General features: G+C 45.7%; 2 protein-coding genes across 11 annotated transcripts in view; one reads left to right on the top strand and one right to left on the bottom strand.

The window, feature by feature from the left end:
- The window catches only part of EIF2AK4 (eukaryotic translation initiation factor 2 alpha kinase 4), a 42,324-nt gene extending 41,163 nt beyond the window's left edge, over positions 1-1,161 (top strand). For all 9 annotated transcript variants that reach the window (XM_074824466.1, XM_074824467.1, XM_074824468.1 and 6 more), the window contains one exon: positions 641-1,161. In XM_074824466.1, the coding sequence (XP_074680567.1) occupies positions 641-695 (55 nt within the window). In that variant the 3' untranslated portion in view covers positions 696-1,161. The remainder of the gene's footprint in view (positions 1-640) is intronic.
- Positions 1,162-1,977: 816 nt separating this feature from the next.
- Positions 1,978-5,687, bottom strand: SRP14 (signal recognition particle 14). 2 transcript variants are annotated; one of them, XM_074824475.1, is made up of 5 exons: positions 5,575-5,687; positions 4,965-5,037; positions 4,266-4,378; positions 3,154-3,186; positions 1,978-2,811 (listed from the first exon to the last, which is right to left on the bottom strand). In XM_074824475.1, the coding sequence occupies exons 1-5, from the start codon at positions 5,596-5,598 to the stop codon at positions 2,722-2,724; spliced, it is 333 nt and encodes a 110-aa protein (XP_074680576.1). In that variant the 5' UTR covers positions 5,599-5,687; the 3' UTR covers positions 1,978-2,721. The 2 variants fall into 2 exon arrangements, with proteins under 2 accessions (XP_074680576.1, XP_074680577.1); XM_074824476.1 differs by lacking the exon at positions 3,154-3,186.
- Positions 5,688-15,964: the final 10,277 nt, after the last annotated feature.

Here is a 15,964-nt window from a genome sequence, read left to right as displayed (position 1 = left end):
TCCTCGTTGGATTCTGGCAACAGATAGTCTGGGCACATCTAGTTTTAAGCCTCAGATTTTCAACTGTTGCATGTACTGCTACAGTTAAGTGAGACCTAGGTATTTATGTCTTCTTGTGGGTTTCATTTATAATACTTTTTTTTTTAAACTCATGTTCAGCTTGAAGTTATTACTTAACCTTTAAATGAGACTAAAAATTGACTTTGATTCCTTTTTCTTAGAGACGCCTCAAAATTGCTTCAGGTTAGCTACTAAGGCAACTAAATAGCAAGTGAAACATGGTTTTGTTCCTGTGGCTTGCAAGGCTGTGAGGAACAATTACTGCACACAAGTAATATTCCATGCAATGTTGGGTGTGAACGTAATGCAGTCCCTGACAAAGCCTTCCTTTCCCATTTGATGCCTGCACACAGAACACTGCTTTGCCATACACCTTCAGATCACTGAATGAAAACTGAACAGGCTGGATAAACGGAAGGAGAACGAAGGGGAAAATTGCAGTCACAGCCAAAGAACTAAAACTCCCTGCTTTTCTACTGGATCTTTGCCGTTAGCTTGTTGCTAAGATTTGCCACAGGTATTGTAGCTTTTGAACCTGCAGTTTCAAAGTTTAAAAATTCTCTTTTCCTTCTCTCTGCAGGGTTCCTGCTCTTATCCTGTACAGTTACCGAGACGAATACAAGGTTTTGTTCTAGTGCTTAAAGCATCTTTTATGGGATGCTTTTACTAACACACAACAATCTTTTGTCAAAAGGAATTTCAAGAAGCTGTAATAATGCAAGGCAGGCTACTTAATGCCTTTTTATGTGTCCAGATTGAATTTCATGTGTAATATAAAACTGTAAATTTATGTCAAAAAGTAGAAATAAATGTTTTATAGGCAATTAAGGAGCAAGTCTGACTACAGCCACAGATATGTATCATCATGTAATTCTTGCCCCTTAAACCACAAAAGAGATTATCAGCTGTGCAGGTGTGAAACTGTTTTTTAAGTACAGTTTCAGAATGCCTTTTATGTCAACATGCAACAGTAGTACAGAAATGCAAAAATCAGTTCAAGGATTAGAGGATGAATTATCTTCAACTCCAACAAACTGTTTTAAACTTTTTTGAAGGGTTTTTATTTAATAAAAGGTTTGGCTACTGAGCCTTCTTAAAGTATGTAATACAAGTTTTTTGTGGTTTGTTGTTTTTGGGTTTTTTTTAACCCACTGTTTTAATTTCTGTATAAAAGATGGTAGATTTCAAGCTGAGAGGGTGGTTGCAAGCTTGGCTGCCTATCTTGTCCTGCCTGTACTTCTGCATTCAAATCAAGCAGCAGCTTCCTGGGAGATGAAATAAGGCCTGATACAGGAAAAACTTGTTTCAGACCTAACCCTGAGACTTTTAGGAGAAACAGTAACCTGCATGTGCCAGCGGCATAACCAAAGTTTGGAACTAGCTTTCTTCACAGGGCTTGTCAGATTAAGTTTGAGGTTAAAGTCATAGTAATTATGGGAATCTTACAATTACCTTCTTGAAGCTAAACTGTAATACAACCCGATCAAGGAGAGAAGCTGAGCCAGTCTGAAGATGAGTTACAGCAGCCATAGTTAACTATGCATTATATTTCACATCCACTTACTTCTAATACTGGATATGCAGAAATGTTGGGGATTTCTGCATGTGTGCTGGTGTTTACCCTCCCTCCCCACCTGGTACCCCTTCTGTTTAAACAGCTTACTCCCCTTTCTTTCTCCAGTCCAAAGAGTTGCACTTAGCACTGCAGGCTCATTGCATTAAGAAATACCTACTCCCTTTTTCTGCCCTTTTCTTGTAGTAAAGAGGAAGGCAAAGTTAAAATATATGTAAAGAGGTAACTTGAAAGACAAACCCAAGAACTTCTGAGAACTGTGAAAGTTACAGCATTGGGGTACAGATAACTGTACCATTTGTAGCACTTCACCAAAACAAGTCACATCAGTCACTACAACCAAATCCATTTCTCATTGTATTTAATAGGAACAATTAAACCTTTTACACCTGCTCATATGAAGGAGCTACTTTAAGATGTGAAGTATGGGGAAATTCAGATCCCTGAATATACTGAAGGATGAAGCTCTAAAAAAAAAAAAGCATAGGTGACATGAGCACTTTCAAACCATGTCTGAAAGGAACATGGAGTCCTGCCCTCCCCCCACCCTGAGCCAGGGTGAGCACAGCTGGGTCAGCATGGAGTGAGGGCACAGCTGCCTGGCTTTGCACGAGCTCAAACACTGTGCTGCTGGCTGCCTGAGGGATAGCTGCACTGCACTCTGTAGACACATCCCTCAAAATAAGACCAAAACAGGAAAGCTGCTGTTCCTGGTAATATGTTGGCACCCACTTTCCCTAGTACTACTGAGGCTTATCTATAAAACTGGGCATCCATCACTGAGACTCCTGCTCCAGTCTTGCTTTGCTCCCAGGTTTTACACTCATATAATACAAAACAAACAGCAGTATAAGTACAAAACTAGTTGGCAGCTGAGTGTAAAGCTATTTCAGTATAACCCTGTAAATACTCCTGCCATACAGCAATCCACAGAAGGCACCTTCTGCTCTCAGTTTAAACAAAAGTACTGATCACATCCCAGTATCCTGCTGGAAGGAAAGCCAAAGACAAGTGGTAACTCAAAAAGAAATGGACTTTGCTTTGAGCAAGGGTCAAGTCTGTTATAGTGATGGTAGGACACTGTTCCGTCACTGTGTTGCTTTACTCTTCTTGTTTTTGCTTTTCTTGTCTTTTTTCTTCAAGCCATCCATGTTAGCTCTCAGCAAATTTGAATATGCCTGAAACAACAATTGGAACCATTAAAAGAACAAATACCTAAGTGACAATATACTAGAGGTAACATTTTCCATATTGCTAATGAACAGGTATCTGCATTTTCTCAGTTACAGAATCATGCTCTTACACCCTACACTGGGAAACTATTGTTTCTAAACCAATGCAGAAAGTTAGATAAAATACAACAGGATTTTTTTTTTTTAAACAAAAGCAGATAGATGGGTAGTCTAAGGTTAATCTGTGTGGCAGTTCAGCACTTAACCTGTTCATAGCTGTCCAGTGCTTCCTACTGACCACTCCCCAATACCTACAGAAAAGGAAGATAAAAGGCATACAAAACTTACCATCTGGAATTTATTTACTTCTTTTGAGCTCACCTACAAAAGTAATACTGGATGTTAACCAAGAAAACACTGGCTTCTATTACAAACCAAGTATCAGTATGTGTTTATCCACCAGTGACCACCTAGTCTTAGCAGCAGTTGGACCAACTCATCCCATTCAGCGATAGGTAGGCTGTACTGACACATCATAGGACTTCACTGATTTAGAAAACTGAAAACTCTCCTTACTTGATCAATAAAATCCTCTGGAGGCCATTCATCCCAAATCTGTTTTCAAATGGGAAGAATGTGAGGACATTCTAAGGAAGGTTTTATTTACTTGTTGCAGTCCAGATTCTCTCAACTATTTTGCAAAGTAACGTTTTTCCTTGGGTTTCCTCACAGAGGAGAGCTAATGTCAGCTAAAGCCTTCTCTATTTCTTAATTCAAAGTAAACACACATCAGGTTTTCAACTTCTAGCTAACATTCCCTGAAATACAAACAGCTCTGTAAATAAGAAAAAAATTGGTATGCTAAGCAAGATTAAGGCTCAGAAGAGTCTATCCAGGCCCATGTGTTCTTGCCAGGAAACAAGGATTCTTTTCCTACTATTTCAGTCTGGGCACACTCAGTTCTTCCGTGGGTTGCAAGAACCTTCAGTGATTCCATCCTCTGTCACCTGAGGCCTGAGTGTAGGTGTGCAGGACCCTTCTTCCCCTTGGAGCCACACCCTTTGTCCTCATACCACAGGTTCCATATCTGCCCTGTGTCCTTCTGCCCACGTCTCTAGAAGCAGTTTCTCCCTCCCCTCCGAACAATTGAACCTGACCGCTGAAAACAGGCAGAGTTGCCTTCTGCTGTCCTCCAATACCATTCTGAAGCCAAGTCCAGCATAGAGAGCAAAACCATAAACTACTGTCTCATCTGTAATGCCAGGTGTAAGCATTAAGACTTCAGTTAAGTAACACTTCAGCATCCCAACTTCAGCTGTGTATTTAGCCACCATATAGTTTCTCTAGAATTAAGAGGCTAGTTCTCACAAAATTCATGTAAAGACAAATGCCCAAAATATGGGCATTAAATAAAAGAGAAGTAGGACCACTAATCCTTCTAACCCAAAGTTGTCACTTACCACTGTGCTAATTTTCTTCTTTCCATCAGTTGCTCTTAGAAGACACTTATTGTCTGCTGGTTCAAAACTTTCTGCGTGGCCTTTGCGTGGGACTGGCTTTGTTCGGCCATCATCTGTATTGAAAGACAGAGAATGTTTATTCATATTTCACTAAAATCACCAGATGCCTCCTGACATATGTTAAAAATTGCTCATGAGGAGATCTGTATAAAGCACCTTGGAATTTAAGGCCACCTGAACCGATATTGCTGCCAAATTTTCACAGACCCCTTCCTCTGTAACCCCTGAAGGATCTGTTCCATGAACGGCATCGGCCAGGCAAATCCCTGCCCTGACATGCTTCAGCAGCAGTATGTTTTAAATGCATGTCAAACTGCAGCCCAGGACACTTGACTTCTCAAGTCGTGCCAGCTAGCCAGAAACCAGAGAAGCAAACACCCAAAAGCAACGCCGTAATTCTCTTTTTATAGAAAATCTAAGGATTTCAAATTATTAAGACTTAGAAAGTCCCAGTGTTCCCTGCAGTTTGAAAGACAGCTTTACTTCAAGACTATTAGTACTGCAGCTGATTGATTTGTCCATACTACTCTTTTTTCAGATACTCCGAATTACCCCTGTATCTTTTAAAATACATGCTAACAACAGTAACTTTGGTTTAGACGCACACCTCTCTAATCCAGTAACAGACGTAAAACTTACATTTCTTCAGCGTTATGAAAACGCTCCCCGAAGTTCTGCACTTCTGAAAGAGTCTGGTAAGCTCTGTCAGGAACTGCAAGAGAAAGAGACCCCATCTTTGGCTGGAGGCCACCACACAGGCGTTTATTTCTTCTCCCTGGGCAGCCCGGCGCCGCGCGGACCGGGGAGCAGCCCCAGCCCCCGCCCCGCTGCGGCCGCGCTCTCACCGCAGGCCGGGCACCCCCAGTTCCGCGGGAACAAGCGCCAAGGGAGGGAGAGCTCCGGGGATCTCCCACACTGAGGCTGGAGGACACGAGGTCCCAGCCAGGGAGGGCCCAGCCCGAGGTTCCGACTCCGCAAAACGCGGTCTAAACCCCCGCGGCCCCACCGCGGCCGCAGCGCTTCTGCCCCCCCCTCCCCGCCCGGGTCGGCGGGCACAACGATGCCCGCTCCCCCCGCCCCCGCTCCGCCGCGGGGGCAGGCGACGGGGCGGCCCTGCGCGGGCCTGGCGCGCCGCAGGGCTTTGCGGGGCCGCCCTCCCGCCGGCGCAGGGCGCGCCCCCCGCGGCCGGTGTCCGGCCGGTGAGCAGCCGCCTGCCCGGTGCCGGTGCCGTGTCCCCGCCGGCGCCCACCTGCTCGCTCTCCAGCAGCACCATCCTGCGCCGCCCGCCCGGAAGCGCCGCGCGCAGGAGGGGCGCACGCGCACCGACGGCACGAGGCGGGTCCGCGCGCGCGCGGCACCGCCCCCGAGCCGCTGGCGCCGCTGGAAGAACTGGGCGGACGGAGCAGCGCCGCGCGCTTGAGGGGCGGGGGGCGGTGAGCGGCGGCGGAGAGGCCCCGCCCCGCCCCGCCCCGCCCCGCCCCGCGGCGGGAGCGCCACGTCAGCCCCGCGCGGCCACCGGCCGCCCCCCCCCCGCCCCCCCGGGGGAGGAGCAGCCGGTGTCTGCTGCGGGACGCGGGAAACGCCGCGCCCACGGGGCGCCGCAGCCGCCGCCGTTATACACCCGCCCCCCACTCCCGTTACACCCCGCCGCGGCCGCCCGGTAACGGGGTCCTCCCCTGGCACACAGCCGGTGCGTACGCAGCCTGGAGGAGCGGCACCGGGGCTTCGGCTGCTCCTCAGAGGCTGCGTTACGGCGGCGGCGGGCCCGTGGCTGCCTCACCCCGGCCGCCGTGTCCCCGCGGCCTCACGTTACCCGCCGGCCGAGGCTCGGGCTCGGCGCGGCGGCCTGATAGTGGGGCTCGGCGCGCCTGCGCTCGGCCTGGGCGCCGCACCAACGGCGGGGGCGGGCGGGGATAAACCGGCTCCGGCCCCGTTTCCCCCGCCCCGCGGGGGGGGTGTTGGGAATCACCGCGGCGTCCCCAGGCGCCGGGACGGGTCGGCAGCCGCCCCAGCGCCGCGCCCCCGCTGGCCGACATCTCCAGCGAAGCGCTGAAACGGCGGGTGCAGGGCGTCTGGGCAGCGCTAAGGCCCGGAGGGTGCAGCGGGTGACTTGAGACGAAATGCAGAAGACCCTTAGACTGGTACAAGAACCAGCTAAGAGGAAGGCAGCGTCTGGGTGGGGCGAGAGGGCGTTTCACACCCGAAATACTCAAGCTCCTGAGGGGCTCATCTGGAAAGCGGGAGTTTTATGTCAGGCCCCGGTTAGCTGTTCTGGGAACACGCAGAAGTAGCATTTGACCTAGTACCTTTTCATGGTTCTCACTAGGAAAATTGGTTTCTTTTTCCTCCGCGGACCTAAGAAAAGTAGACGATAATGCCCTATTCAGAGATAAAAGGGGAGAACTGCTCTCAGGCCGATAGGTGCATGAGCCCCTGAGGAATTCACGCACTTCGTTTAGGAGCTCAGGAGTCCATTCTAGACAGAACCGAAACACCTTCTTGCGTTATCATTCTCACGGTGGGGGTGTTGTTTCACATATAGAACTACACTTCAGAGAGTCTAGTCCCTCCAAAAGTCCTTTTTAGAGTGTACAACCATTTGCTGTCCTTTTGCAGGTTAAGCGAGAGGCAGTAGAGGGTGCTGTGATTGCACACACAGAAATGAAACTGCCTAAAGGACAAGGAAACCAATACCCAAGAAGCAGGTCATCACAACACGGCCGTGGTTTATCAAAATCTATCAGTTTATTAAATTAACTCCATTATGTTGGAGTCAAAGGAAGTGTAGAGATCCAACACTGCCTTTCCCTAACTGTGGATGGTATTATCCTCCTGATGGTTTTGCACTTGTGTTATTTGCAGTTAAGGAGGAAAGACTTCCAAAAAATAAATTCCATTGTTTCTCATAGCATTAAAAATCTCATAAAAAACTGAAGTGTGGAATATGTGTTATTTAAGTCTTCTGCAAACAGCCATCCTAAGGGGACATCATCAGTGCTGTGGTCTGAAGTACAAGCCAAAGCCTTGTACAGTTGTAGAAAGTGATGGTCCCTGCCCCTAGAAGCTTACAGTCAGTGTCCACAGCAAGTGAAGACAGGTGGATGCAAGGACTCATTGCTGACACCTACTTCCTCTAACCCTGCCTGGCTGCAGGAGCAGTCATAACAAACTCCTAATTACAAGAGGTTGTTTTGTCAGAAATCAGAGTAGGGTTGTGTTTTCAAGAGAGCTCTGAACAAGGACGATGCAATAGGGTTGCAGATTTTTGTAGGCAACTTGTGAAAGAAGAGCAGAAATGGAAAAGCTAAAATAATTGCAGTATACTCCCTTTTGGAAACTCTCATGGTCACAGACACTGGAAGGCAGAAGTGCATTTCCACTCATGCTTGCCAAAAGAGAAGCTGGGTGGCCTCGTAGCTGAAACATGGGGACTGCAACTCTCACCTGAATTCTGACTCTTGAATTCACCAGGGAAGTCTTGTGTTGCCTTGAACCGGTCTCCCAACTTCCCTGTACTACAGCTCTTCTGTCATAAAAGGTGGAGAAAGATGAGTAGTTATTCTCTATACCTTCTACGCAACAAAAAGCCTGTGGGATGAGCACCATGGAGTTTTTTCCCCCCCTTGCACAAAAATCTCAACCCACTCTTAGGAGTTACCTCTGTTGCAGAGATGTGCCTTCGGTACGCTGTGGACATAGTCGTGCCCACATTAATAATGTAGCTGAGGTGTCAGTACCGGTATAGCTACGGCATCAGAGACTGTACAAAGGAATTAGGCATCTACCTGTCTGGGTAGTTTCCTTGCAGGAACCTGTAACACCAAAGCTTCTGGTTCTGCTGTATGCTGGAAGAAGGGACAAAGAGGAAACCACTGTGAAGAACTCCAGAGTGTTGCATAAAATTTACATTTTTCAAATCTGTTATCAGCAATTTTTCTGAAAATATATGTGTCTCACTGCTAATAAAAGCGGCTCCACTGAACTGCTGAATTTCTTTCTGTAAGAAAGAAGGAGGATTTTCGTGTGTGTGTGTGTGTCTGTCTGTCTGTGTTAGCTTATCTCCCTGATCTTGAAGTTGTTTTTCAAGCCAGAATGTCACAATTTAATTGGGGGAGAAGCCTTCATCACAACTTGCAAACAAGGTGAAAATGGAATATTTTTAACGATTCGTTTCCAAAAAATAGATGGAACAGGGGAATGCTGACATTGCTTTACTTTTGCCAAAGGCTGCCAACACTCGGAGGGAATAAGCTATTCAGCTGGCAAAAAAGTGCTGAACAAACACTGAAGGAGCTAAAGGGATACTCCCAATCATGATATACTTGCTTTTCACTCTATCTCCTGCCCCAGTCTAATGCCTTCCCCCTCACCTCCTGCCCTCAGAAAAAAAAAGGGGGGAAAAAAGACCGAAAAAAAAGAAAAAGGCAAGACAGGTTGGATTAAAACAGTAGCAAGAGGAATTGGTGGATCCTGAGAGTTGGCAGGGGTATTAGTGTTTTGTAACCTGATCTGTCATGTGACCAGAGCCAGGCAATAAAAATAAGTCTCCTACCAGCCCTCCTGTTTGCTCAACTTTATTATATGGTGTCAGTAGAGAACTACTTTTTTTTGGCAAAAATCTAGCAAATGAAGCCACCTGAATCATTAAATCCTGAAGGAAATCTGGCAGAGAACCGGAGGAGGTTGTTGCTGCGCTTCCAAGTTTTCCTGGAAGCAAGCATGTACTGAAGAGAAATGGAGAAGGTGAAACCTTCTCCTCTCTTAAATGTGGTGGGAGGGGCAGGAAGCAGGAAAACAAAATTATTAGAAGTAAATTAAATTCTTGATCAACCTTAGTAGAGGTTGGCAAAGATCTATTTGAATTAGCTAGAAAAGATTACTTCTCGTTATGGACTACCACACACACACATTAGCTGCTGCACACCACAGTGAGCAGAAATGTAATAACATACTGTAAATTACAGTTTGCTCACCACAGTGCTCAAGATGAGTTAATAACAGATAATGGCCCACAATCCACAAGTGGATCATTCTGGTAATTCTCTTTGATCTTTAAGTTCATGTATACAACGTCAAAGTATAGCTATGCACAGGAAAAACTTAGTGTTACAGCAAAACCCCAGTAACAGCCTTCCCCCCCCCTCTTTACAAGTCTATCATTAGCACTGTAAAACCAGAGATGCACACCTCACTGCCTTACTGGCCTCACCAGCTCTGAGATTAATGGGCAAAGGAAAAGCCTTCCAGAGCCAACATTTAACAGCGGCTGGTTGGGCAGAAAGACTATTAACCCTGGAATAGCTACCAAAACATCCTCAACCTCTGTGCCAGGGAAGTAAAGAAGAAAAGTTTTAACAAGAGCAAGGAACAGTTATTCTTTCTTTCTAGTGCTAGGTGGATTTCCAGCAAAGCAATTGGCAGGTTACATGGGTACAGGTGAATGTCAGTCCCAAGACTGGGTCTTAACCTTCTTTATAAGTGGCCCTTGTGACAAGAAATAAAGGACATGCAAGGGGACAATGATCAGAGAGCTGTCGAACAAGATAGTTATAGAGGCACAAAGTGGTGTTATTTGCCTGATCAGCCAGTAACCATAAAAAAGAGAGAGATTCTGAATACCTTATAGATTCAGATGGAGAACTAAACAAGGCATTTTAAAAAGATCTTTGAGACCAGGATATGCCACAGAAAGCTGCTGAGCCCCCCCTGAGAAGGCCAACTTCCAAAGAGAAGCTCTCCACAAGAAACAGGAGGTGTTCTCTCATATCTTAGCAACCAGTTCATGTACCCTGAGCTCTTTCCTAAACATTTCTGTTCATCTTAGTGAATTTCTTCCATTTTATTTAATATGTTTTATTTACACAAAATTAGTTTCAAAGATAGGTTAAGTGTAACCTTGAGTTCAACAGGCACTGACTTTCGTTGCGTAATAGCAATGTTAACAGTGATTTATATTTTGTGAGGGAGACCAGGAAATAGATGTAGATCCATTTCTTAAAACTCTAATGCACCACATTACTATTGTAGTGCAAACCAAAGCCTATCTGGAGTGAAACACATAAAGATTGTTTGTTGGAAAAGGGCTTCATGGTTTTGAAGTACTGTCCAGATTTTAGAAAGCTTCTCTGTCAGGGAAGATAAGGGATGTAAGGGACGTATATTTACCGTATTGTTAAGTGTCTCACACATGCTCAAAATGGTTTTGTGACAAGCCCCCATCTCACAAAAAAATGGAAAAAAAAGGCCAAAAGAAAGGCAGCTCAGATGCGGAATTGGTCATCTGTACAACTGATGGTGTCATGTGTGCTCTCTAGGGAAACTCTGTGGCACAGCTCACCCTGGGGACAATGCAGCAGAGAGAGTGCATCCCTGCAACGACACGTATGTAATGAACCCATGAATAATGCTGTAGTGCACGACAGACTTCTGGGAACAGTGAAATTAAAGAGTCAATTCAGTTAACTCCCGGGGTATGAGGAAGGGGCTAGGGAGAAGAAGCAACATGTCACCATATGTGTTTACTTTTGAAGGACAGGGCAAACAAAACACAGTCTCACAGACCTCCAAAACCAATGCAAAACACTGCAGTAAAACAGATAAAGAAAGAGAGATATGCAATATGGGCATCCATGCTGTGTTTTGAAGGCACATTTGTCATGGTAACTTTCAGTTGCAAGCAGAGCAGAGAGAAGTGTAAGAACAGCCTGTTCTGAAGGAGTGCACCTGTGAGGCGACACAGCTGAGCTGTCCCCTCCAGTCCCCGCTGCCACTCCCCTCAGCAGCCTCTCCGGTTCTCGGTCGGCAGCTGCCTGCAGCGCGGTGGGGAAGAGACACTGTCCTGTACACATAGACGTGAACTAGAGACTCTGTGGCCAGGAGCGCTGTACCGCATGCCAGAATGACTCTTTAGAAGTGTCTTAGCAATAGCATTGGTTTTGAGTCCAAATAGATGAGACACTCATATTGAAACAAACAAAAATGTATCAGAATGTGCTCATATCCTTACAACCCAGAAATGTCTACTGTGGTTGAACTCCCAGTTTACCTTCTCCATGGCCAAAATTATAATATCTTGGTAGTTATACCTCATATTATTTGTTACTCTTAAAACCAATGTATTTTAAATTTTTAGGGATGTGAAATTATTTTTCAGTGTACACCTTACATATTTTTTGAGGATTAAAGGGCTACTCAAATGGCGGGACCTTGGTCTGTGTTTGAACCAGGTGTAAGTTTTTCAAGGTGTTCGGGCATGTCCCCTCCACTTTGGGGTATGAACTTTCACACAAGGGACTCAAAGACTTTCTGAAAATAAACCATCAAATTCTTCTTCCTTGCAATCCCACTGGCTTCAAGATAGCCATAGTGGTATACAGGAGGTCAGAATTTGGGAGCTGCTAACGTAACTCTGTCTTTGGAGGTATAAACTATAAGCCACAAATTCACTGGGGTTGAAACTTTGCTATTATCTTTAAACCAATTTTGTGATATGAGCTTTCAGTGTGGCTTCAGTGGGTCTTTGTAAGTCATTTGTGAACTCCAGTGGTGCAGGTTCAGGCCCATACAATACAATGCACCTTCTGGGTGCTCTTGAAATTATATTCACCAAACCTCACAGCTCATCTCTCCAGCAGGAAGCGGGTATATAGTCATCACTTCATTTTGTATGGCAGATTTCTAAGCAGACACAGAATGTCTGGTTAAGAGCTGTGGAAAGCATCAGGGAGGTAATTAAGTTGGAGCTCAAGAGTAATGAGGTGACAGAGATTGGGTTGAGCATCATTTCTTTCACGTTGATGTGTCCTACTTTCAGAAACACAGAAATGCAGTTGTGACAAATTTCCACCAGACATTCCCAGTGAGGTTACAGGGTATTTTTTTTCTATGTAAGTATTTAAGAGACAGAATGAAGAATATCACACCATATTAAAAAAAAAAAAAAAAAAACAAACAAGTCAATGGGAATTCTAGGCCAGCAGAACGTCACCAGGGAGGACAACATTGTCCTTGCTATCAGAGAACAACAGGGGATGTGTAATTAGAAAAGAAGGTACAAGGTCTTTGCTATCCTCCATTTGCAGTCTCCTCAGAAGGACAGAAACCCAAGCAGTGTATTTTCTCTGGATACCGTGGGGTGTTGCTGTCTCAGGAAGAAAAGGGTCACCTACCACCTCACCAGCACTGTTTCCTGCCTCTGCTGAGGCCTCCCAGCAAAGCGAGACCTGGCTGGACTTCTGAGATTTAAGGATCACAACACAAGCCGCAGTGCCTGTAAAACAATAGTTTCTTCACAGCTCAAGTGAGGATGTCTGATACAAGAACCGCGCGGCACAACAAAGAGACAATTAAGTTAGTTACCAGATGAGTGAGGTGACAGAGGTTGGCTTAGACGTTATTGCTCTCACTTCCATAAGCCCTAATTTTGGAAAAACAGAGACAGTTTTGACCATTACCACCAGATATTTCCAGTATGACTCCCTTCTTGTAAGAGCTGCCAAGTGTACCTGCTTATTCAAGCTTTACTGGTATTTCTTGCTCTCCTCTAATGGTCCTCCAAATGTCCAGACACTTTCTAGGAACGGGGTGGCATGGGGAGGCCACTCTGCACAGCCAGCAGCTGCCCTGGGTTCGCTGGGTCAGCAGCTGGAGGAAGCAGTTTCCTGTTTTGCTGGTGCTCAATGCCACTTAACAATAGGGGGAAAGAAAAACCTACAGGATCTAAGCATAGCAAAACTGTTTTCTACATGAGCTGTCAGCCTGCCTGCTCGCTCTGCCCCGGCCGCCCCCCACCCCGGCCTGTGGACAGCAGTGGAGGAGAGGAGGCAGAGGCACTTGAGGCTGAGGTAACGAGGACTCAAAGGCACCTCTGCCCTATAAACGGCCTGGACCCCTTGGCAGGGCATCTGAAACATCAGGCTGAATATTACTAGTTTGTATTTTTCCTCCTGCCTCCTGTGAGAGACAAAATGAGATCCACATGCAGCACTTCTGGAGCATCAGTGTCAGCAAGAGTCACTCATGCCTTCTTACAACACCTAAAGTATTTCATCTGTCCTCGTAGATGGTTTTCAGCCCCATCCCGAGATAACCATTTCCAGCAGTGGTCAGTTCACTAGGGCAGGAACAGCACTGGCAGAGATTCCTTGCTCTGCCGTTCTGAAAAACGTCCTTCTCCTCTAATGGTTTGCTCAGTGCCAAATCCTTAATCCACTCTTATCAGCTCACAGAGTGCTTTTACTCTCCTCCTACTGCCTAAACACTCAGGCAGCACCCCTTGCTACCATGCTGGAGTTTGGCTCTCATGATAGTCCATATCCAAATCCTACCTCACTTACTGGCCTCGTTTTTCAAAAGCATCTTCTAAGATTAAGGGTTGCAGGAGGTAGCTCTGTAAAGCAGATTAAACTAAGCATTGTAACTGCGACTGGAGTCACTCAGAAACAGGAAACTCAGGTACCCAAACTGTAATCTGAGTTTGTTGCTATCCCTGTCCCTTTATTTCTGCCTCCCCCTCTCTGTTTCTGAATACATGTTGTCTTCAAAGGCACACAGAGCAGCAGACAGGAGCCCCAGGCAGATTGGAAGTCACAGGCTCTTTGTTAGTGCTCAGGCTATAGAAATCCCAGGTGAGTCACCCCTGCTTGCAGTAGCAGGTAACCCAGCCATTGCCAATCAAGCTCACGGAGCTTTAAATGCAAACCTGCCAAGGAAGTTCTCAGAAACAATGCAGGTATTACAAATGCAATTCCTTTGTTACTGCCTGTAGCCTTAAAAACCTGTGACAACTGAGTCCTACAGCTTTTAAAGTTCAGGGGTGGCATTGCTTGAAGATATGGCATGCAAGTATTGCACTAGGTTTACAGAATAGCGTGCTAGAAACCTCAATGTCAAAGGCTTTCTTTTGTTAAACTTTTTTTTTCCCCTCTTTTTTTTTTTTTTTTTTTTTAAAGGGGAAATTCACCTAAGAATCCCACTTGTTGGTTTTGGTTTGGGGTTTTTTTCAGACAAGTTGTGATTGGGTTATCATGCCAGTAAAAAGCAGGAAAAATTCCAGGACTTAAAGTGCAAGCACACAGTGAAATTTCGCACAGAGTTCAGTCAGTGAGACATAGTGATGTAGGGCATCTATCATGCTTAAACCTTATAATGACCCAACGGTGTTTAATCATCATCTGAATGCAGCAGGAGAGCTAGAACTCCATCTAATTCCATTGGAGGAAGAGTACTTGAGGTCTTTATGAAGAACATCACAAAAAGGATATGTGCAAGACCATAAAAACCCTCCCAAAAATCCTAGGATGAAACTGGCTTCATTTACACTGAAGGCTTACCTAACATTGTTTTGCAATCAAGGTATGATGTTCTGTCACCACTATCTTTTCTTTCTTTTTTTTCCCAGACAAGATTGAAGTTAATGCAAGTTTCTCAGAAGGCATCTATCATCTGTCATACATGTTTATATATCCGTGCCTACTGTGTGCAGTCTGGGAAAATCCCATAGTGTTCTTGAGGGAGGATAAAGACCACAGGGACGAGCAATGGCATGACACCAGCTACACATGGAGCAGCAGTGTCTTGAATGCTGTGTTGCACTCAGTGCTGCTAGGACAAGTTAATTACCGGGTTAGAGGAAGATAATCAACATAGGAAACATCATTATTCAGCGAGACATCAAATGCTATCATCTCAGGTGCCTGTTACTCTCGCTCAACCAGTTCAGTTGTTACCAGTGTATTAGTCATCTGACCACACTGAACATCAATCTTTCACTCCTCATTACACACTCAACTACAAGCTACAGTATAGGCTTGCTCTATCCTGTAATTACAATATATAGCTGTGCTATAAAATCTATTATGTCTAGAGGTCAGACTCAGAAACAAATTAATTAATTGCACTTTCTCCACCTCTAGACTAAGATAAGATTTTTTTGCTACTTTTCGGTAAAAGGCTCTGCTTTTTCCATAACACAAATGGCTTGCCATAATAAGCAGCTTGTCAGCAAGAAACTCTTCATACAGAGGCAAGCAACAGGCATTTTATCATCACAGGGCACCTGATTGTCAGTATTATAAAGTTATCTTTTGGCAAAGAAGTCTTGGCAGCAAACAGCCTCTTCAATCTGGAAGAGATTAGCAGTTCTGCACCAGGCCAGTGCCGAAGTGACAAGTCAGCTTCTCAGTGCGTGCTGTGGCAGAGCACTGCACGGGGGACGCACCCCTCTCCACGAGTTGAGTGCTTTTCCATTTGGCTTGGCGACAAGGGTAGCACTTCATGCCTTTCAAAGGTGTACAAATTGAAACCCTGGATTTAAATCAGATGACGTGATTTGTCGGATGGCAAAAGTCGGGGTGGCCTTTGGACTCTTTGAACACAAGAGTCTGGAGAAAGCTAACATTTCTGTGGCTCTGTAAATAAGGATTTCCCTGCTCTGTGGAGAACAGGACTCCAAAATGGTTCCCCAAATTCTCACTGCTTGGGGATCAATACTGTGATCCTCCTAGGGACCAGGACTTCAGTGTGGCAGAAGAACGCATCCTGGGACAAGTCTTGTGCTCATGGGTGCTCTGGTTAGAGAGCGCACATTCAGAGAGGCACCAGAGACAACCCTGCCCCGGCTGAGGAAGATGCTTGTTCTC

Source organism: Strix aluco, chromosome 4, assembly GCF_031877795.1.
Source record: "Strix aluco isolate bStrAlu1 chromosome 4, bStrAlu1.hap1, whole genome shotgun sequence".
Taxonomy (NCBI): Eukaryota; Metazoa; Chordata; class Aves; order Strigiformes; family Strigidae; genus Strix; species Strix aluco.
This window is presented reverse-complemented; position numbering and strand designations above follow the sequence as displayed.

Bases quoted from the DNA above. Each gene is read 5' to 3' on its own strand.
- SRP14 (XM_074824475.1), bottom strand. From the start codon at position 5,598: ATGGTGCTGCTGGAGAGCGAGCAG. The intron at 5,038-5,574 runs GTGGGCGCCGGC...TTTCTCTTGCAG, and splicing joins TGCTGCTGGAGAGCGAGCAG to TTCCTGACAGAGCTTACCAG. The intron at 3,187-4,265 runs GTAAGTGACAAC...TTACTTTTGTAG, and splicing joins AGAAGAAAATTAGCACAGTG to GTGAGCTCAAAAGAAGTAAA.